This window comes from Chanodichthys erythropterus, chromosome 3 (assembly GCF_024489055.1).
Source record: "Chanodichthys erythropterus isolate Z2021 chromosome 3, ASM2448905v1, whole genome shotgun sequence".
Classification (NCBI taxonomy): Eukaryota; Metazoa; Chordata; class Actinopteri; order Cypriniformes; family Xenocyprididae; genus Chanodichthys; species Chanodichthys erythropterus.
This window is the reverse complement of record NC_090223.1, coordinates 39,336,757-39,359,461: the sequence shown is the minus strand read 5'-3', so window position 1 is coordinate 39,359,461 and position 22,705 is coordinate 39,336,757. Positions and strand designations below refer to the sequence as shown.

At 36.7% G+C, this 22,705-nt stretch overlaps 1 protein-coding gene across 5 annotated transcripts; it reads left to right on the top strand.

Moving 5' to 3' along the window:
- Positions 1–132: 132 nt before the first annotated feature.
- abcc1 (ATP binding cassette subfamily C member 1 (ABCC1 blood group)) lies at positions 133–22,675 on the top strand. 5 transcript variants are annotated; one of them, XM_067382183.1, is made up of 32 exons: positions 133–261; positions 2,392–2,568; positions 2,709–2,834; positions 3,114–3,251; positions 3,884–4,009; positions 4,099–4,160; positions 4,453–4,584; positions 4,701–4,928; positions 5,365–5,542; positions 7,721–7,882; positions 7,979–8,071; positions 8,166–8,369; positions 8,505–8,651; positions 8,877–8,964; positions 9,217–9,286; positions 10,117–10,243; positions 11,667–11,843; positions 13,130–13,297; positions 13,378–13,564; positions 13,782–13,823; positions 15,512–15,563; positions 15,966–16,104; positions 16,284–16,491; positions 17,242–17,552; positions 17,716–17,915; positions 18,044–18,170; positions 18,246–18,347; positions 19,472–19,618; positions 19,795–19,953; positions 20,407–20,573; positions 20,665–20,859; positions 20,972–22,675. In XM_067382183.1, exons 1-32 carry the CDS (start codon positions 214–216, stop codon positions 21,078–21,080), a joined length of 4,596 nt encoding a protein of 1,531 aa, XP_067238284.1. In that variant the 5' UTR covers positions 133–213; the 3' UTR covers positions 21,081–22,675. The 5 variants fall into 5 exon arrangements, with proteins under 5 accessions (XP_067238284.1, XP_067238285.1, XP_067238286.1 ...); XM_067382185.1 differs by lacking the exon at positions 133–261 and adding an exon at positions 440–531; XM_067382184.1 differs by lacking the exon at positions 13,782–13,823.
- The last annotated feature ends 30 nt before the right edge of the window (positions 22,676–22,705 follow it).

Here is a 22,705-nt window from a genome sequence, read left to right as displayed (position 1 = left end):
ATAGCTTTACAGGCTACTTCCCTCATTACCGGCTTGCCATATTGTTGTGTGTGACTCCCGTTACGTCAGTTATTAAATTGATGAAGAAACAGCGCCCTCTATGCTTCATTTTATCTCCACACAGGTACCCATCATCACCAGAGCACACAGCAGTGGTTATGAAACGGAGGCAGTGTAAACCCAGCACGCTATAAGAGATCTTTCCTGTGGCGAATGGGTATTGACAGTTTTTGCAGTTTGGACGGTTCTGATCCGTTTTGGGTGAGTAAATAAACAGTTCTACCGTCATGAACTATGTTTTACCTACGGTGTGTTGTTTTCTACAGATTGCCGAGGTTCACCCGGTTTGGGTTTCACAGCATGAGACACTGGCTCTGTCTCAAAACATAGCGAGCTGCCTACCTAGACAGCATTTTTAAGGCGTCTTTGAACGATCGTTTCGAGGGTCAGATAATTTCCGGGCATCAAATGCGCTCGTGAAAAGTTCACTTCGGACTAAATACGCCTAAAAAGCCGAATAATGCTGTCAAGGTAGGCAGCTCACTGGGGTTTGAGACGCAGACACTGTTGCTAAGCTAACCGGTTAGCCACACAGCAAAGTACCAAATATGCATTTCATAACCCTCTGCGGACTTATACTCTGTAGTGTTGATATTTCTCTATGACAGTCTAACCGTCGCATATAAGAGCGATTTATAAAACGGACACCTGCTCAGTGTGTGTCTTTATCACCGTGTGAAGCTTAAGAGTTAACTTGTCACTGCTCTAACTTGTTTTTTTGTTTAGCTAATTCCTCTCATACCAGACAGTATCCTTTTAACTAGAGAACCTATGTAATTATGTGTCAAATTTGGAAAGAATTGAGCTTTATTTATTTGTGTTCCAGTTTGTGGAAGGTCTGACTTGTCTGTGGATTAACAGTATTAATTGTAGCCTGACAGGTTTAGATAGTCAATTTGCCCTTCAGGATCAGAGGGCCAAAATATTGAGTTATAAATCACTCTGACAGATAACATGCATGCTAAGAAAGTGTGTTGCTCCTCTTGAAGTGCTCTCAGCTGTTATGTTTACTTAGTTAGTCCTTTGTTTGCTTAAGGATATAATGCAATGAAAGATTTTCAAGTTTGTAAAGTTATTAAAAAAAATGAAAGGTGAACATGTTTTGTTCTTGTTTATCCCAAAAGAATAATAATAATAAAGGAAATATAATTAAATATCTTATATATGTACATTAAAGAATTTTGGAAACAAATGATCACAACCGTCTGCACATTTGAGCTTAACTCTTTAAATGTTTAGCTTTTTTGTTTTGTTTTACGTACAGTTCTTCTTCGTATTTAGTAAGTTCAGCATTTTTTTTTTTTTTACAATAATTATATAATGGTACAAATAATACTGCTATGACATTTAAACAATTTAAATAATAAATAATAATTATTTTTATTATTATTTTTTTTCATGTTTTCCTTGTCATTGTACTGGGAAATTGAGTGGAAAATGTTTAAGTGTGGCACTTTATTTATTTATTTATTTATTTTACTTATTGTTTTTCCCTTTTTATTAATTCAGTAAATTTAACAATCTTTTTTTATGCTGTAATTTTAAAGTGCAACAAATATAGCCATGACATAAACACAATATACAATAAAAATATTTTACATTTTCATGTTTTTTTTTTATTTTTATTTTAGGAGATTATGTAGCCTTTTTGTTATACTTACTGGAATAACTTTGGTATAATTCAGCAAATTAAAATATATTATTAACATGTTGTTAATGATCATTAACTTTAACATCTTGCTACAGTCATGTGAATTTGAGGTGAAATACGACGAATTTGAGGTAAAAGGTTTTGAAAGATTGTTGTCATTACAAATAAAAAATGATGGCAAGGCTGTTCAAATGCAATTAGTTCAAAAGCTCAAATGTCAAGAAAATCACATTTCATGTCCTGTTCTTGAGAATTTAGCAGAGTAGCCTTTTGTTTATTGATCTATTATTCCGCCTCAGAGACATGATAATGGGAAGAGGTTCTCCCTGCAGAGAACAAGATTAGATTTTCTTTGTAAGGAAAGGTTCAGTTTTTTTTTTTTAGGCATGCTTTAGATGTCACTACTTAAAGGAGACTTTTTTTTTTGGTCAAGAAGCTGAAGACTCTGCTCTGTTCTATTGTGCAAAACAGATCCTTGACTTCAGTTCTCTAAAACATCTGCTCAAGAGTCCTGGAGTGTTTGCTCCTTGCACACATCATTAAGTCTTTGTGTGCTTTACCATTCGGCCAAGAGCTCTTTGCCTACTCCAGTTGTTACTTTGTTTCTAAGTTTCGTCCAAAGAATCTCAGAAGATGCAGAATAGAATTGATAAACCCCCTTTATCTTCTCATGTTTTCAGGATTGGAACCGAACATGGCAAACACACAATCCAGATCTGACACCATGTTTCCAGAACACACTGCTGGTTTGGATACCCTGCCTCTACCTCTGGCTGTTTGCACCGTTCTACATCCTATACCTCAAAAGCCATGACTGTGGATATATATGTATGACCCACCTCAACAGAGCCAAAACAGTGAGTATTAACAAAACAGGATTCCGGTACACAACAGTAAACAACTCACTTTATCTAGCAGCATGCTTTGTAAAGGAGTTTCCTGATAAATCTTCCAAGGTCAACAGCTGTTACAAGGTCATGTGACTCTCCTCCAACAGGTTATCGGGTTTACCCTATGGCTTATCTGCTGGGCAGATGTTTTCTACTCTTTCTGGGAAAGAAGCCGTGGGGCTACAATAGCTCCAGTCTACCTAGTCAGCCCCACAATGCTTGGCATTACAATGGTGAGACCTGTTCTTTCTCTTTTCTTTCTTTTTTTTCACAAAAGGAAGTGTTGAATTAAACTACTTTGCTTGTAATCCACTCTTTTCTTTGCATTTATTTCATATTCAAATGACATGAATTTGTTCCTATTTCCTTGAGGAAAGGGAAAAAAGTTATGCAAATGCACCCTGAAGTCATATTTTTATAGTTTGAAAAGTTGTCTATTCAAGTACTTTTATTAGCCTGATGTTTACCAAATTGAAGCGTTTTGTAATTTAATGTGTTTTTATATGTTTTAGTTGCTGGCTACATTCTTGATCCAGTATGGGCGGATGAAGGGGGTCCAGTCCTCAGGGGTGATGCTCAATTTTTGGCTGATCGCCATAGTGTGCGCTACGGTCACCTTTCGCTCCAAGATCCTGCTTGCGTTGAATGAAGTAAATATTGCTTTTGCGTTAAAACTGACATTTTCTGCAGTCAATCCACATTCATATGTGATTTGAAATCAGATTAATTTTTTTGTTGTTTTGAGAAATTCACCTCAGTCTAGTTTTTTTTTTTGTCATTCAGAATGTGTTGCATATGTAATATCACACAAATTGCACAGCGTATGAATACACACATTTTGGTTCATTCTGTCCTCATAAATTTCCTCATGTGATGTTCACTATGTCAAAATGTGTGCATGAGTGAATGAATCAGCAGTTTTAGTTGCAGTATATTCACAAATGTGTGAACTGTCTCTGTCACTCATGATCTCTCATGTGCCATGTGGGTTCTGCACCACAGCACAGGCCAAATTTCCTGTCTCTTCCCACATTGACGGCTACTCTTCAGTTTCTGTAGAAGAAAGTCTCTCAGTATTACGTTGACTGTTACATCATTACTAATATGGCAATTAATACATAATCATTGATACACAGGATATTGAATAAACTAGATAAATCATAGTTCATCAGTTGCAAACTGATAGTCAGTCCTAATGTACCAATTCAAAAACCAAATCAGATTGGTCTGTAATGTGAGCAAATCCTTAAAGTGTTGTTTGATCCAACTTTCTTTTTTTCAGCCTGCCAGTGTGGATGTGTTCAAATATACCACCTTCTACATATATTACGCCATGCTGCTCATCTCTCTGATCCTGGCCTGCTTGTCCGACCAGCCTCCGCTCTTTTCACAGGCTGTCAAAGACTTGGTTTGTGAACTTTACTTAATGAAGGTAAAGGTATGCTTCATTAAGTGGATGTTGAATAGATGGCCAATATTATGAATGTTTGTGTACAGAATCCATGTCCAGAGTTGGGAGCTTCGTTCCTGTCCAAAATCACTTTCTGGTGGATCACAGGGTAAACAAATAAAAATAATAAAAAATAAATTACTGCGCTTCTAGAATTGCCTAGTGGTTAGTGCATTGCCTCCAGTGTATTGAGGTATCTAGAAGTTTCAGTCTGACTCATGTTTTTTTTTTATCCCTTTTGTCCCATAATTATTATCTATATCAGAAAAAGTGTTTTATCTGAGTTAACTTGTTTTTTTTTTTTTTTTAAGGATCCTTCATTTTGCTAATGTTTTAAGCTCGTATTCAGACTGGATGTTGTTTCTTGATAGTTAAAGCATGTCCCTGACTTTTCCTCACAGATTATTGGTGAAAGGTTATAAAAGGCCTCTGGAGGAGAAGGATCTGTGGTCGCTCAACATGGAGGATAAATCTCAGAGAGTGGTGCCACAGCTAGTGCGGCGCTGGGACCAAGAATGCAATAAGGTCAAAAGGTTAGACTTGAGGAGTTACCTTTTTTTATTATTTTCTCAAGGAGGTACATAGGTATTTTTTAAATGAAGTCTGTAGATTTGCTACTCAAATGACTAATCCTTGGTTTTTGTGTTAGGCCAGTAGATAAGACACTCTACTCCCCAAAACGAGCAGCAAAGGGTGAAAAGAAGGATGGACAACCAATAGAAGAGTCTGAGATTTTGCTTGTGAAAACCCTTCAGAAAAGTGGTGATCCGTCTCTCTTCTGTGCACTCTGCCGAACCTTTGGACCATACTTTCTTGTCAGCTCTCTTTATAAGATTATTCATGACATCCTGATGTTTGTTGGACCCGAGATTCTCAGGTATGAATCTACAGCATCAAAATGAGCTATTTATGTTTTCCAGGTGTAATTATTCCCATCTGTGCTGTGTTCAGGAACTATAGTACTCTACAGGGGAAAGTGCAAGCCTTCCCACTGTGTTTTCACAGTCATGTGGTTAGAAATGACTGCGGGATCACCACACTGTCATAACAACAGCTGTGGCTCTTAAAAAGAGCTCCAGTGGAGAGTTAGTTTTGGCATGCTAGAAGTCATGCCATCAAAAATTGTGCATTGGACCATGTTCAAATCCTCTCTAATTTTCTGAAAATATCACCTGAACTCTCGGCACTAAGCCTTTAACCAGTTTGCCCACTTTCCTTTCACTTGAATGCAGAAGAACTGCATTCTGCTGCAACATGAAACAGGATTGATGTATCAATTTATTCTCACATTACTTTGATCTTTTATATCTTAGGCTGCTGATCCAGTTTGTGAATGATTCAAGTGCCCCCACTTGGCTTGGCTACTTCTACACCACCCTGCTGTTCGTTTGTACCTGTGTGCAAACCCTCATTCTGCAGAAATATTTTCACGTTTGCTTTGTGACTGGCATGAGGTTACGTACGGCCATCGTTGGTGCCGTATATAGGAAAGTAAGTGGACTCTTGATTGATAAAATGTGTATAACATGGTGTAATAAGGTGTTTGTGGACATTTCAAGAGTATTTGTTACTTTCTTCACATTTAGAGCAAAAAACTTCGAATAATGCATTGTCCAGTGTGAATGTGTCATACTTTAACTCCCAGAACAAAAAACATTTTATTTATTGAAATTATTTGTTTTAATACAATACAGAATCTGACTTTTAAATTTCATATACACTGCAGTTCAGAAGTTCAGGGTTGGCAAGATTTTTTAAATTAAATGTTTTGAAATAAGTTTCTTATGCTCACTAAGGCTGCATTTATTTGAACAAAAATACAGTAAAAACAATAATATTATTAAATGCTATTTTCTATTGTAATATATTTTAAAATGTAATTTATTCCTGTGATGCAAAGATTAATTTTCAGCATCATTACTTCAGTCTTCAGTGTCACATGATCCCTTAGAAATCATTCTAATATGCCAATTTGATGCTCAAGAAACATTTATTATTATTATCATCGTTGAAAACATTTGTGCTGCTTCATATTTTTTGTGGATAATTTTTTTGGTAAACAAGAAAATTCAAAACAGCATCTATTTGAATTTGTTTGAGTGAAATAAACACTATAAAAGTATTAATTTCTTTCCCAAAAAAAGAGAAAACCTTACTGACTTCTAGTGATGGGAATAACGGCGTTATAAATAAACGGTGTTACTTTTTTCAGTAACGAGTAATCAAAACGAATTACTTTTTCTCCGTTACAACGCCGTTACTGTTACTGGCAAAAAAAATGCCGCATTACTGTAATTGAGCTCACTGAAGCGGTTTTCATCCGAGTAAGCTCTCTCTCAGCCATAGGACCTGCAAAGATTTTTCTCTGGTGTGTGCTGCAGTTAGTCATACACAAATATAATTTTAAACTAATAATAATGTACGATGCTCTGTGTGTGTGTGTGTGTGACAGCGCATGCGAGCTGAGCGCGAGCTCAAGCCAGAATACCCTTTATGACATGCTGGATAGAAAATATGTGAAATAAGTTTTTCTAGTCGACTAGTAGTTGTTCATTTAACCCATTAGTTGACTAATCACATTTATATTAATTTAATGTCTTAAATACTGGAGAGAATAAACTAATAATGAGCGTTTATGTAATATAGGCTATGCACTCAAGCGCTCGCATAAAGCTTGCCATAAAGAACCGGCTAAAGTAATAATTATGAATATGTCAAAAAACAGCAAGGAGACATTTTAATTGTTTATTAATAAAGTAATGTTTTCTGAATCAGTGTCAGCTGCAAAGATGAAGTTGACATTGCTGATTCTCATCATCTCCGCAGATTTCATTCGGATTAGGCCTACATAATCAGAGAGTAGCTTTTCGTTTTGAATTATTTAGTTTAAAAGTAGACATTTCTAGCTTTCTATAGATATATTTCTCATGTCTGTGAGACAAACAGCCACTGAGTTTCGGTTCATTTAGCCTATAAGTCGCACTCCAGTTCACGCGCCAGTGATCGCGCCAGCGCATCCATGATTATATTGTCTGCTATATTTGCTTCTTATTTATTAAATCCAGGCAAATGGTTGATGAAACATTGATTAAAATTAAGATACAATTTTTACAAAACGAAATTCACTTTAAAGAAAGGCTTTCTATAAAACAAAACTTAATGAAGTGGTCAAAATTATGTCTGAACCACTCCATGACTCCCGATATATTGCGCATCTTATGATGCATCTTACTCATGCTGTTCACTTTTCATAATCAAGTAAATTAATTTAAAACATAGCTTAGGACTATTTAAACGTATATGAAACTACATTTTCTTTAATGGCTACCAACACGTAGTACAGTACAGAGAAATTTCATAAGCAAGAGCGGATCATGAGTCACAAATCGGATCAAGAATTATTTATTCTTAAAATAATAATATTATATTTATTATATTTAATATTGGGGGCATTCAAGTTATTTGACATATTTTTTTTTTTTAAAGTAACGCAGTAGTTACTTACCTGGTAATTAGTTATTTTTATAATGATGTAACTAACTAATGATGTTACTAAATCTGTTACCATTTGTGAGAAGTAACTAGTAACTATAACTAATTACAACACTGCTGACTTCACACTTTTGAACGGTAGTGTAGAATTATAATGTTTTCCTTGATTTTGTCTAGGCCTTGGTTATTACCAATGCTGCCCGTCGAACATCCACTGTCGGAGAGATTGTGAATCTGATGTCTGTAGATGCACAGCGGTTTATGGACCTCATCACCTATATCAACATGATTTGGTCGGCACCTTTGCAAGTTATCCTGGCCCTCTACTTCCTGTGGCAGGTATGTGTCCAAACAAAGGGGTCTTGGCTTGTTTAATTTGTGTGCTCGTTTCATTATACATCACTAATACCCGTTTTTTTGCTCTCATTTTATCAGAATCTGGGTCCTTCTGTGCTTGCTGGAATTGCTGTGATGGTGCTGATGGTTCCCATAAATGCAGTCATTGCCATGAAAACTAAAACCTACCAGGTTTTTAACCTCTTTTCCTGCTCGACAGGTTTATTACCTTCAATTTCATTAACCATGAGATCATCGTTGTTTAAACTGACACACTCACTCACAGGTTGCCCAAATGAAAAGCAAAGACAATAGGATCAAGCTTATGAACGAGGTGCTAAATGGCATTAAAGTGCTTAAACTCTACGCATGGGAACTGGCGTTCAAAGATAAAGTGTCTGCCATCCGAGAGAGTGAATTGCAGGTGCTGAAGAAAACGGCTTACCTTGGTGCCGTGTCCACCTTTACTTGGGTCTGTGCACCATTTTTGGTAGGTGGTGCCTTTGAGTGCATCATTTGATTAGAGTTCTTATCTTTCATGGGCTCTTTTGTTATGCCCATTGTTTTTGATTCTACCTCCATGGTTGTGGAGACATTCACTCTTGATCTTGTTTCTTTCACAAAGGTTGCCCTCTCCACGTTTGCAGTATATGTGTTAGTGGATGAACATAATATTCTGGATGCGCAGAAGGCGTTTGTTTCTCTGGCTCTGTTCAACATCCTGCGCTTCCCTCTAAATATGTTACCCATGGTCATCAGCAGCATGGTGCAGGTATTACTGTCTTTTTCTTTTTTTCTCCTTCTTTCTTTCTCTCTCTTTTTTAAGCTGCATGTATACTAAGCATGTCATAATGAGAATATGGTTTATGTCATGATAGCTCAAAAGGTTTTGGACCCAGAGCATCTTCTCAAGCAAGATGAGTGTTAATACGGTGATCGGTGAAATCGTTGTCTCCCTAATTTTGATTTCTGACTGAGAAATCTGTTGCCTCCTTAGGCCAGTGTGTCTATGAAGCGTCTGCGTGTGTTTCTGTCCCATGAGGAGCTGGATGAAGACAGTGTGGAGCGGCCAGCCATCACTGGATGTAAGTCCAGTGATTCACAAGCAGTTCAAATTTACAATAAAGCCAATGTGCCGTGTTCAGCATCTTTTTTTTTAGGATGCTTTGCTTGTTTGACTCAAAGCTCTGCAGTCCCAAAGCAGTTTCCACAGACAGAAAAAAGTATTGTATGAGAGAGTAACACAGCTGTTCGATGAATCTGGGGGTTTAAAGTCATCCTCCCATGTGTTTTGATGTTCACTTAAGAGACTTCATTGTTGTTTCCTGCTCATTCAGCTCCTGACTGCATCAGGATTGTGGACGGAGCTTTCAGCTGGTCTAAAGACGACCCCCCTACTTTGAAGAGGTAACATCACTTTGCAAGTACTAGATGATACAATGAATAGCAATTTTATAGAGTACTAGGGATGGGAATTGTATGGAATTTTAAGATCCTGCTTCTAATGAACCATTCCATGAACAGTTATTTTATTACTTACACAGAAGCACCACACTCCCTCAACACTTAGTCCTAACTAAACAAATACAATATTTTTTGATAAGATTTTAATGTTTCTCACTATTGTTTGAAGTACAATTTATTACAATAAAGAACCATTCACATAACAATGTCATGAAATTCATTAGATTTTTTTGATTTGGTTCTCAATTCCCAGCCCTATGAAGTACTCTACGCAAATGTAGCTATACTATATTCAATGCATCAAAATGACTTTTAGCATTGACTTGCATATTGCGGTTACATAGAGCAGAACCAGTGAAATGGGCTACTGAGGACATGACAGGCAAGTACATGTGCATGAACCCCGATACTGGAGAGCGTCAATTGCCAGAGGAAATGTAATCTGGTGAATCTCCACTGATATTAATGAGAAGGATGAAGAAATTTGGGTTGCCGAATTCCTTTTAATCTTATCTTGATTTCTACCTTATCTACTTCAAATCATGCATTAAACCATGTAATTTGTCTTGCATTATTGTTCACTGTAAATTCAGTTGTTAATATCAGTACACTGTAAAAGATTTGCCTATAATCTTCAATCAACAATGAAGTGAAAAAAGAAATCCAAATGAATGAATGAATGAAAGAAACGCCTTTATACCTTTTTGACACAATGCCGCCTGTGTCCACATGGTGTTTGAACTGTTTGTCAGCATGTTTCTCTCTCTCTTCAGGATTAATGTGTGTATCCCTGAGGGGGCTCTGGTTGCTGTGGTAGGGCATGTGGGTTCGGGGAAATCCTCTCTGCTTTCAGCTTTGCTTGGGGAGATGCAGAAGCAAGAAGGAAATGTGTCAATCAAGGTACAGACACAAGCTACATGTGCTTGTGCTACATGTTAGTGTTGGGTACGAGTCCACCTTTGTCGAGTCTGAGTCGAGTCCAAGTCCTTAAACAATCAAGTCCAAGTCCGAGTCCAAAAAGGGCCGAGTCGGACTTGAGTCCGAGTCCTTAACATCCGAGTCCGAGTCGAGTCCAGCCGAGTCCAAAATGATTTGAAATTGCAATTGACCTTTTGCAAAGACCCTCCCCTCTTAGTTACTTTTGCTATGTCCGACAAGCCATGCCGCTCTCACGCCTCACATCATGTTCTCACACAGTGAAAAATACATTGCGAAGCAAAGACGACGCTGACAATGCACCAACAGACAAGAAAGAGCAGGTTACTTTCGATATGAAATAGTCTTAGTCCGCCTGTCAATCAAACTCCAGTGAAAGGTCAATTGTAAACTCAACACTGAGCTCTTAAATTAATATTTTAACCAAAACGATTGCAATGTACAGTTGCAATCATAAGTTTACCTAATGTACACTTTGCAGAATCTGCAAGGTAATGTTCAAGAAGGCAAAACAATGTCTTAAAGGGTTAGTTCACCCAGAAATTGAATTTCTGTCATTAATTACTCACCCTTGTGTCGTTCCAAACCTGTAAGGCCTTCATTCCTTTACATAAATCAAATGAAGATATTTTAATGAAATCTGAGATCCAATGCAACTACCACTTTCAAGCCCCAAAAAGTAGTAAAGACATCATTAAAGTAATCCATGTGACTCCAGTGGTTTAACCTCAATTTTATGAAGCGTGCTTTGTTTGTGCAAAAAAACTTAATTTACCACTTTATTTACAAAATAATATTATCCAAAGCGTGTTCAAGCAACAATGTCAGCTCTCGCATGAACACAAAACACGTGTGTCATGATGCTCTTGTGAATGCATGTTGTAGATCAATATTTTTGTAAATAAAGTATGTTTATTTAATTCCGAAGATGAATGAAGGTCTTACGGGTGTGGAACGGCATGAGGGTAAGTAATAAATGCCATTATAAATGCCGCTGTTAATTTTTGGGTGAACTAACCCTTAATGACAGCAGCACTTGAGCTGCATGAACTCCACATGATTTGAAAATAATCCCAAAAGCATCTTGTGCTTCAATGGAAACAAGAACATCTGACCATCACATGATCAATATCCCAAATATACTTATTTGATTTAGAATGGTGCAGAATCTAAAATGCTTGACATTGTATGTCATAACTTTTGTTTTGTTTTGATTTCTTAAAGACAATTTCAAGATATTTAAGGTTTAAATAAAAGATGATAAAGATATAAAAGAAAAATGTCAGATTTTCAAATTGGTCCAAGACTTTTGGTCCCCACTGTGAATTTGGATAACTGTAATAATGGGATAATAAAGAGATACATTGAGTGTTTGACTGTTTTTCAGGGCTCTGTGGCTTATGTGCCTCAGCAAGCATGGATCCAGAACGCCACCCTCAAAGACAACATCTTGTTTGGTCGCGAGAGCAAAGACAGCTGGTACCAGAAAGTGGTGGAGGCCTGTGCTCTCCTGCCAGACCTGGAGATCCTACCTGGAGGAGACTCAACAGAGATTGGGGAGAAGGTAATCATAGATTTTAGGGTGATTCTTACACTTTCTCTCACACAAATACCCACAAACTTCTCATTATTATTCCTTTCTACAGTCAAACCAAAAATTATTCAGACGTTTTTGATATTTTTGGTATATTTTTACTAGTGTGTGCAGGACACTATAGTTCATTTATGTCAGTGAGGAAAGTGAAATAAATTAAACTGTGACATATTATACCAAAAAATTCTTCATACAGTGGACTACCAGTAAAACTGATAAAAATTTGGGAACAAAAATTATTCAGACCCTTTGACCTGACCATGTTTTGCTCAAGTGTTATCTGACATAATTAAGATATTTTTTTTTCTGACAGAGTTTAACTCTGAGATCTTGTCATATTTTATTACCTTTTTTTAACTGTAGTGAATAAACTGTATTAATGAATTAAATGTTCAAGGTGTCTGAATAAATTTTGGTTTGACTGTATATTCTAAAGGTTTTTATAGACTTCATGCGCCAGAGAAATGCAGCCATCTTTAGAATTTTGTCTTTGAGCTTCCCTTTTTGCGATACCTCTGTATATTTCTATGGCATCGCTGTCGAAGAGTAATTAGCTGGAGAAATGGATTTACTAATTGTTGAGATAACAAAAGTTATCATGAGCATTGTAATGTTTAAAGCAGATATCATAACAAATGTCAGTAGACCGGGAAGATTTTAAAACGACCGGTTCATTCATAAATCCATAAGATTCTGCCTTCATCCTGTGGAAATACAAACCAGAAGACAGAACACAACGAGTGCAGTGCTGAAAATGGGTGGGTCTACATGAGGTCTATAAAGGGGGTATATAATGGGTCTACATGAGTTATATAAACCATTTGCCTGGTTTATATAACATTTTATTCTTAAAAACATTTTTTTTTTTTCTGGCTTTTGACAGCATGTCAGCAAAATGAAACAATTTTGAAACTGGCTTTATTCAGTGTTTAGAGTTTTGTTCTGTAAATGTATGCAAATTACTATATATTTATTTAGGTAATGTATCATTTGCATATTTAAACAGAACATTTCAGAAAACTTGTAATACAAAACAATTGTGTCAATGTACTGTGATTAAAGAATGGGACATTTTTTACCCTATTCACCTCTGGTGTCTTGATTTAAATACATAATAACAGGTAATTGGGTTAATCGTGTGACATTGTAATGTGTCAATCAAGGTAAAGACACAAGTTACATGTACTTGTGCTACATGTTGTAATTTTTTTATAGTAAGATTGCCTTGGGTTAATCGTGTGATATTGTAATCTTAGGGCGTGAATCTGTCTGGAGGTCAGAAACAGCGGGTGAGCGTGGCCAGGGCTGTGTACTGCAGCTGTGCTGTGTATCTGTTGGATGACCCGCTCTCTGCCGTGGACGCCCATGTAGGAAAACACATCTTTGAGAAGGTCATCGGACCTCAGGGCTTGCTACAGGGCAGAGTAAGGCCATTTCCCATATATTATCTAAATATGTATACATCTCTTATAGACATTTCACATCACACATGGTGTTTCTTCAGACTCGGGTTCTGGTGACCCATGGGCTGAGCTTCCTGCCCCAGGCTGACCTGATCCTGGTGATGGTGGATGGAGAAATCACAGAGATGGGCTCTTACACAGAGCTGCTGGACAGACAGGGCGCCTTCGCTGAGTTCCTGCATACCTACAGCAACACAGAGCAAGAGGAGGAGGAGGAGTCAGTGGGAGGTGAGGCTGGCCTCCTCATGTCTGTACTTCTTTCATGCTTTCATGCATCTGTCCTTTCACAAAGCCATTGCCTCTGAATGATTACTATTGTTCACATTGAGTGTGATCTTTTTTCATCCCAAGTAATCCACATCTAGAGAAAAATCTTTTTCTTTGTCTATATGTCTTCATCTCCATGTTTTCCTATTTTTTTGTGTCCCCTCTGTTGGCTCTTCAGAAGAGGGAGGGGAGACAGAGGACGAAAAAGGGAAATCTGAAGGTTTGAGGGTGTAATTGGTCCCCAGGCCATATAAATTGAATAGGTCTGCATGCACTGCATGACAGAGTAGGGGTTATTATCAGGTCTGGGGCCTGAAATATTTAAGATTCTTAAAGAGTTAGATTCTTTAGTATTTTCCCACTTCATTACCATTGGAGTACAGCTCACAACCCTAAATTTACCTTATACATCCTTGCACTGTGCTCCATTTTGATGGAGTAAGTGGTACTCCTTTTCACAGTAATATAATTTGATCGCATATCTACTTGAACAATGAGGGAACTGACTAGTTGTTACTACGTAACTTGCATAATATGCACACAACATAAATGTGCTTTAATGAGAATTAATTGAGAACATCATTCATTAGTTAGTCCATTGACAGCTATCATTCAAATGTTTGTGTCTGGTAAGATTTTTTTTTTTTAAAAGAAGAATCTTATACTTGCCAAGGCTGCATTTATTTGAGCAAAAATAAAGTAAAAACCCTAATATTTTGAGATTTTATTAGAATTTAAAATACATTTTTTCTCTTTTTAATATATTTTTGCAAAGCTGAATTCACATCCTTCAGAAATCACTCAAATATGCTGATTTGGTGCTCAAGAAACATTTATTATTATTAATGTTGAAAACAGTTTTGCTGCTTAATATTTTTATGGAAACTTTCAGGATTTTTTGTTGAATAGAAATAGAGATATTTTGTAATTCTGTACTGTCACTTTTTTAATTATTTTAATGTCTCCTTGCTGTATAAAAGTAATAATTTCTTTATAATCTTACTGACCTCATACATTTGAACATTTTTACATTTGCATTTTAACATCAAAAGTCATTTAATTCAACATATTTATGCCATCACAGGCTGCTTTTAATGAAATGGTCTAAAATAATTTAAATATATAAAGTATAAAAAGCCTTGTTTCTACGGAAATTACCCAGAACAATTCGTCCCAGGAACTTTTTCCTAGAAACTCCCTGGTTCCTAGGGAAAGTTCCTGCGGTGGAAACGGGGCTTAAGTTATTACAGTTCTTTAAAATTCACTAATTAAAATAGCATTAATTTGACACATGATATTTGTAAATAAGATCATTTAATTTCAGGGAAAGGTGTTTGTAGTGTGTGTAGGACATTTACACTCATCACTCTCTGCTAGAATGGAGCATTGTGAATGGGCTTCAACATTTGACCTTCACCAGTCTTGTCACTGTGGCAGTTCTCCATCCACCTGACTTGTGTCTGAGATGCTGGGAATTGTTACAGCACAGCCTGCTGGTGATTCTTCTAACCATAACCAATACCTCTGAGACTATAAACATTGCTTTAGTGTCTGTGGTTTTGTCTCTCAATTCATCTGGCCTTAGAGGTGTGGTTGCTTAGAAGCAAATTATTATTGCCTTTTACTGCCATTTTAAATGTAGACGTTTGTACTCAATGGCAGACCGACGCTTTAGTCACTGCATGATTACAAAAAAATGTTGAAAAAAGATTGTGTTGTTGCATAGGTGTTTTTGAATGACTTGACTTATTATATATATATATATATATATATATATATATATATATATAATATAATAGTGAGAATGATTGAGTTCTGTTAGAATGGAGTCAGTGGTGTAAGTATGGACATGGAATGGCATGAAGCATGTAATTCTGTCTGATTTAGTCAATATTTTCTCATCCACAGATTCAGTCCCACGGAAAGGACTCGAGAATGGGGGGCCTGCTGCCCTGTTGGGGTAAGGGATTCCTGATGACTTTACTAGTTCATTTCTTTGTTCAGCAGCAGAGTCATGATTTGTGAGCTACATTCTGTATATGTCTTTTGATGTCATATGACAGCTTAGAGTGGAAACAGAGTGAAATGTAACTGGTTATTCACTGGTAATTTCCGTGAATCATTCGTTGCTACATTTCTCATGAATTCCAAATGCTGTCCATCAGAACGAAAACCAAGAACAAAACCATGTAAACCCAGTGCATCAGATATATGCACTCACTCGTTGGTGCCAGATACTAAAATGTCTTGTTACGGTTGATTAGAACACCGTCTAATATGTATTAACCATTTAATGTTTAAGTCATGTATTAATAATATTTTGACATGATTGACTAGCCTTGTGTTTGTCTGTGTCCTGTAGGGAGAGTCAGAACGCTCTTAATGCAGCAGGCACAGGTAAAATACAGAAGACTGAACCTAACGATGCTGCTGACGCAAAGAAGACCAAATCTGCAGAATCTGCCCGACTAACTGAGGCAGACAAGGCCAACACTGGCAGGGTATGACTCAGCCATCTCTATGTCAGGATGTGAGAGCATGATTCCCTGAGGACATGTTGTTTGTTCTTGATTATGTTCAATAGTTTCTCTCAAAATCATGTCTAGGCTTAATTTGCGTCACTTGAAACTAACTGGTTCCTTTTGATTCTGAGATTTAGTGAATGATGTTTTTCGTGCAGGTGAAGCTGTCTGTGTTTTGGGAGTACATGAAGGCTATCGGCTTGCCGCTGTCCATCTTCAGTGTCTTTCTGTTCTTCTGTCATCATTTGTCCTCTCTGGGCTCAAACTACTGGCTCAGTCTCTGGACAGATGACCCTGTTATCAACAACACCCAGCCCAACAGAGAGATGCGCTTAGGGGTGTATGGAGCCCTGGGACTGTCACAAGGTGATTTTAAAAGGACTGATGTTCAGTCGGTTGTGTATGATTTGTATAAATTTGCATTTTAAATTCCTGAACACTATTGTTAATTTGACTACTTTTACTCAGGGTCAAGTGCATTACACAACTTTCTTAAATGTTTTACCAAAGTAAAGCTTTTAAATGTAGTTATATGGATATATTCATACACCATAGCTATTTGGTATACTGGGATAAAAGTCCATATTGAATTGCAAAAAAAAAAAAAATTCATTTCACTCTGAATATTTCAATTGAAAACATTTCAGAATTTTGTTTATAAACAATAATAAATAATTGATAATAAGTACTTGCTTTTCGAAAATTATTATTTTTTTTAATCTTTATTTCATTAGCACTTGGTTAAATGTAACTGCCAATTAATAATGATAGTATTTAAAAAAACAAACAAAAAAAAATAATATTTTCAAATGTGAACATTTAAAAATAGTGAAAATTTGGTGAATTAATTTTAATGTAATTAAATTTTTACTGGTGGTCAAATTAAAAATACTAACATGTTAAATTATAGCCCCTAATATTATTAATTTAATGCATTTTTTTCATTATCCAAAGTTCTGTTTTACTTCTGTATAGTTCATTTTTATATATGTATATTTTATTTATTATTATTTTAGTAAATTAGTCCACAAACTAATTTGATTCTGAAGAGCCAGCTTTTTAAACTTTTTCTTTCTTTTTTCTTTTTTTTTTTTTTTTCTTTTCTCTCTGTGGCAGGCATTGCAGTGTTCTGCTATTCTGTGGCGGTGTCTATTGGTGGGATCTTAGCCTCCCGCTACCTGCACCAGACAATGCTCTACAATGTCCTGAGATCTCCCATGTCTTTCTTCGAACGTACACCCAGTGGCAACCTGGTCAATCGATTTGCCAAAGAGACAGACACCATTGATTCGGTCATCCCTAGCATCATAAAAATGTTCATGGGCTCCATGTTTAATGTTCTGGGCTCATGTGCTGTCATCCTCATCGCCACGCCACTGGTAGCCATCATCATCCCCCCTCTGGGCCTGCTGTACTTCTATGTACAAGTCAGTCAGTTATTTTACCTTGCAAATGCTTGTTAGGATAGGCTAGCAACACTTTAGGCTAAAATATAATGTTGTATCAGTAGTTTATATTCAAATAGAAAAGATTTGAGAGAGAGAGAGAGATAGAGTTGCTGCTCTAATGTGGTCTTTCTGTTTTTGTTAGCGTTTCTACGTGGCGTCTTCCCGGCAACTGAAACGACTGGAGTCTGTGAGCCGCTCTCCGGTCTATACGCACTTCAATGAGACGCTGCTGGGAACCAGCGTGATCAGAGCGTTTGGAGAGCAGCAGCGCTTCATCAGGGAAAGTGACGGCAGAGTGGACTACAACCAAAAAGCTTATTTCCCCAGCATTGTAGCTAACCGGTGAGAACTCACAGAACCTCACTAGGTTTTTTTTTTTTGTATTAGGTCTCATTAATCATTAATGTATTAGTGTTTTGTCATTCAGAAAGTTGATGTTTTCTGTGTCTTTGTGCCTCTGTGTCCTGCAGATGGCTGGCGGTGAGGTTGGAGTTTGTGGGGAACTGTATTGTGACATTTGCAGCGCTTTTTGCTGTGATGGCCAGGGACAGTCTGAGTCCAGGAATCATGGGGCTTTCCATCTCCTATGCGCTACAGGTCAGTCTGACTACAAATGTTGAGATACAGGGCAGATGTCCACCCAAGTTCTTACTAGTCTTGTATTTCACACAGGTCACAGCATCTCTGAACTGGTTGGTGCGGATGTCCTCTGAGCTGGAGACTAACATAGTAGCGGTGGAGAGGGTGAAGGAATATGGAGATACAGAGAAAGAGGTCAGTGCATCAGCAGGCAGATTGTGTGTGTTCATGCTGTGCTTCTGTAGAGTCCAATCTGTGATTAGCCCTGTTTCTTTATCTCACACTGTACTAAAGAGATAAGAACAGTTAGCGCACAGGGAGGAGGGGTGGGGAATAGTTTATGTACAAGATGAGGCACTAGTGTGCAGAAAGATGATGTTTCCATGTACTTTTTCTTTTGCCAACATGAGGATTTTAGGTTAAAATTTATATGAATGTGTAAAGGGAATGTGTATATCTAACAAAGATCTTGTAACTGTTCAGTTTTTACCATTTGGTAACTAAACCACTGGTCAAGTCTTATCATTTAAAAAACAAAAACAAAAAAAAACCTAGTTCATGACAAATGGACCTGCAGTGTGACAGATTTTTTTTTTTTTTTTTTTTTTTACATTTACATTTTTTATGTGTATTACATACACTTATTAAATGTTACATTTAATCGTATACACTACCATTCAAAATTTTGGGGTCAGTAAAATTGTTTTTTTTTTTTGTTTTATTTTAAGAAATGTATTCTTTTATTCATTAAGGATGAATGAAAGATTTATTGAAAGTGACAATAAATACATGTAAATGTTTCTATTTCTAATAAATACTATTGAACTTTCTATTCATCAAAGAATCCTAAAAAAATGTATCACAATTTCCACAAAAATATTAAGCAGCACAACTGTTTTCAACATTGATATTAATAATAAAAATGTTTCTTAAGCATCATCATATTAGACTGATTTCTGAAGGATCATGTGACACTGAATACTGGAGTAATGATGCTGAAAATTCAGCTTTTCATCACAGGAATAAATTACATTTTAAAACATATTACAATAGAAAATAGTTATTTTAAATTGTAATAATATTTTAAGATATTACTTCTTTTTTTTTTACTGTAAAATAAACACAGCCCTGGTGTTTGAATGGTAGTGTAATTAGAAATATTAGCAGATTAAAACAGTATTGGATGTCTGCTATGAATTGTTTTAGTTCATGACAATTTCAAGTATTTCAAGTTAACTTCATTTACTTCTTGTTTCAATGTTAAAGATGAATTGTTGAGATGTGATTGGTCTGTGCTGTATTGATGTCTCTGTTCACAGGCTGAATGGAGGTTGGAACATTCAACTCTGCCTGCCGGCTGGCCGACCATTGGTCACATTGAAATCCGCAACTTTGGCTTGAGATACAGAGAGGACTTAGAGCTGGCTATTAGTGATATCTCGGTCAACATTGAGGGAGGAGAAAAAGTGCGTGAAACCATTTCAATATCCAAGTCTATTCATGCTTTGACTTTATCAATAAACAATGATCATTTAGGAATATATATATATATATATATATATATATATATATATATATATTTGTATATATATATTTGTATATATAATATATATATTTGTATATATTTGTGTGTTTTTCTTAGGTGGGAATTGTGGGTAGGACAGGAGCAGGAAAGTCCTCTCTAACATTAGGGCTCTTCCGCATCATTGAGGCAGCTCAGGGGGAGATCCATATAGATGGAGTGAACATTGCTGAGCTGGGCTTGCATGAGCTCCGATCCAGAATTACAATCATTCCTCAGGTATCGTGCTTGAGTAGACATAAACACTCATTTAAGTCACTCATTTGCTGTTATCAAAAATACAGTTGTCACATCGTTGTTTTCTACGGAGCCCTGCACATGACATTCAGGAAAAAAGTGTGTGTGCATGATTTACTACTTCATTCCCTCGATTTATAAACCACACGCACGATTTAATAATTTGTTTCCTTGATTTGCTAAATCATGTACATGATTTATAAATTGAGGGAATGAATTATTAAATCGTGCTGACTACTTAGCAAATCGAGGGAACAAAATGGCAAATCGTGCACACGATTTACTTTTTTTTTTCGCATGTCATGTGCGGGGCTCCGTAGTTTTCCTTTCAGAATATAATGATTTTATTTTTGCAGTTAACTTGCCAATGAAAACTGAACTACACTGTTTTTGTTTGTCTTTTATATTTATATCCACCTTGCCCTACTATCTCAGGATCCAGTGCTGTTCTCAGGTTCCTTGCGTATGAATCTGGATCCCTTCGATGGCTACACTGATGAGGAGGTGTGGAGAGCTCTGGAACTCGCACATCTCAAGAACTTTGTGTCTGGCCTGCCTGACAAACTCAACCATGAGTGTTCAGAGGGTGGAGAGAATCTCAGGTACAAACTCTTGACAAGATTCCTCCCTCTTCTTGGCAATGTGCTCTAATACCTGATCTGATTGTTTCTGACTGGATATTCTGGGCTTCAGTTTGGGTCAGCGGCAGCTGGTTTGCCTGGCTCGAGCTCTCCTCAGGAAAACCAAGATTCTGGTTTTGGATGAAGCCACTGCAGCTGTGGATCTGGAGACGGACAATCTGATACAGTCCACTATCCGAACTCAGTTTGAGGACTGCACCGTCCTGACCATCGCACATCGCCTCAACACCATCATGGACTACACAAGGTAATCTGCATGCTTATTCTTTGTTTTTGGAATAATGAATCTGCAAAAATATTAAATGAAAATATTAATTAAATATTAATATTAATATTAATTAATAATATTTTCTCAAAAGGGTGCTGGTTCTCGATAAAGGCCAGATGGCAGAATTTGATTCTCCATCCAGTTTAATTGCCAAGAAGGGAATTTTCTACAAGATGGCCAAAGACTCAGGTTTGGTCTGATAATTAGAGTGACCAAAGAGCCCTCTGCTCATATAGGACATATCACTGGCCATGGAGAGTGGACCTGGCGAGACATGGACTCTGAAGGTACCTCTTCTGTGGGCCTGGAGCTCACACACACACACACACACACACACACACACACACACACACACACACACACACACACACACACACACACACACACACACACACACACACACACACACACAGACACACAGACACACAGACACACAGACACACACACAGACACACACAGACACACACAGACACAGACAGACACAGACAGACACAGACACAGACAGACACAGACACACACACACACACACACACAGACACACACACAGTGTGAATATGACACCACTCCATTCTTATGCTCATCAGCTACCATAGCCCTCCGTTTTCGAATTTTAAAGGTTTTGCTGCATTGAAGGTTGTTTGATGCCATCATTTGGGATGTTTGGACTAGTTTGATTTCTTCATAGCCGTGTATTTGTTGTCAGTTTTCATTTGAAAGACTTCTCATTTTACCACTAAGCCACACTCTTTCTGCTAGTGGTTTATTGTTAATGATGAAAACCTTTATGTTTGCAACATTATTTCACTAGAAGGAGTAAAGAACAAAGTTTCTTTGTTCAGTGTACCATTGATGCAATGGTCAGTTGTATACTGACCAAACAGCTGCTGGGAAATCCCTCCATGAGCGTGAGGGGCTTCATCCCAAGCCAAAGTTAATATTTTAAGCTATTCTCATCATCAAAGAGACTTTTGAGTTTCATCTCCAGATAGCCATTGTTTTCTCTCAGTTAAACTTTATTTATACTTTAAGAATATCTGTTACAAAATTTATCTTCTTTCATATAAAATTATTTTATTGTATAACATATTTATTATTGGGTAATTCCCACTGATGGTGACTTAAGCCTCATCTTACCAATATCATGCAGTAGAGGCTACATTGGCCTACTGCTTTCATTGGTGAATGTATTTAGCTGGCGTATTTGATTTATGATCCGTTTACTGTTATTATTTTTCACTGATCATTTCACCAAAAACAATGAATGCACTTATTGTTTTGTATAAAAAAAGGTCAAACCAGTGTGTTTTTTTTTTTTTTTTTTTTTTTTTTTTTTCAGTTTTGGTGTGGGTGATATTATTTTTAAAACTAGTAGGAATTGTCCTTAACCAACTTAAGGTCAGATACCCAAATTGTAGTAGTTCTGTAAGGACAGGTTGCAGATGGCTGTACCTGCTGAGCTGTGTGCTGTGTGCTTCACTCTGTATGTTGTATACCATATATCTGTTGAATGTAAGCTCGAGTGCGCCATGTTGTTTCATTCATCAGTACCTCCACTCTAGATCATTTAAGCCTTTTGAGTAATTTTGAAGGCCAGTTTTTTTTTTTTTAAACAACTGACAAAGATGGATTTAAATGAAGTAAAAAAAAACTATGAAACACTGATTTGTTACATTATGATTTGTATTTACGCATAAAGGTTATTTGATATTTGCATACATGCACTAGTTTTAAGTGTACTTAGTTTCATAAATCAAGCTGATATGTAAAGAAGAAATATATTAATAAATTTTTTGTAAAGAGCCCTTAGTTTTTCTTCTTTTTTTTT

What these genes read in the sequence shown, in the direction of transcription:
- abcc1 (XM_067382183.1), top strand. Translation starts at nt 214, where the DNA reads ATGGGTATTGACAGTTTTTGCAGTTTGGACGGTTCTGATCCGTTTTGG. An exon ending in CACAGGCTGTCAAAGACTTG is followed by an intron (nt 4,010 to 4,098) that starts GTTTGTGAACTT and finishes GTTTGTGTACAG; the next exon opens with AATCCATGTCCAGAGTTGGG. An exon ending in GAATTACAATCATTCCTCAG is followed by an intron (nt 19,954 to 20,406) that starts GTATCGTGCTTG and finishes CTACTATCTCAG; the next exon opens with GATCCAGTGCTGTTCTCAGG.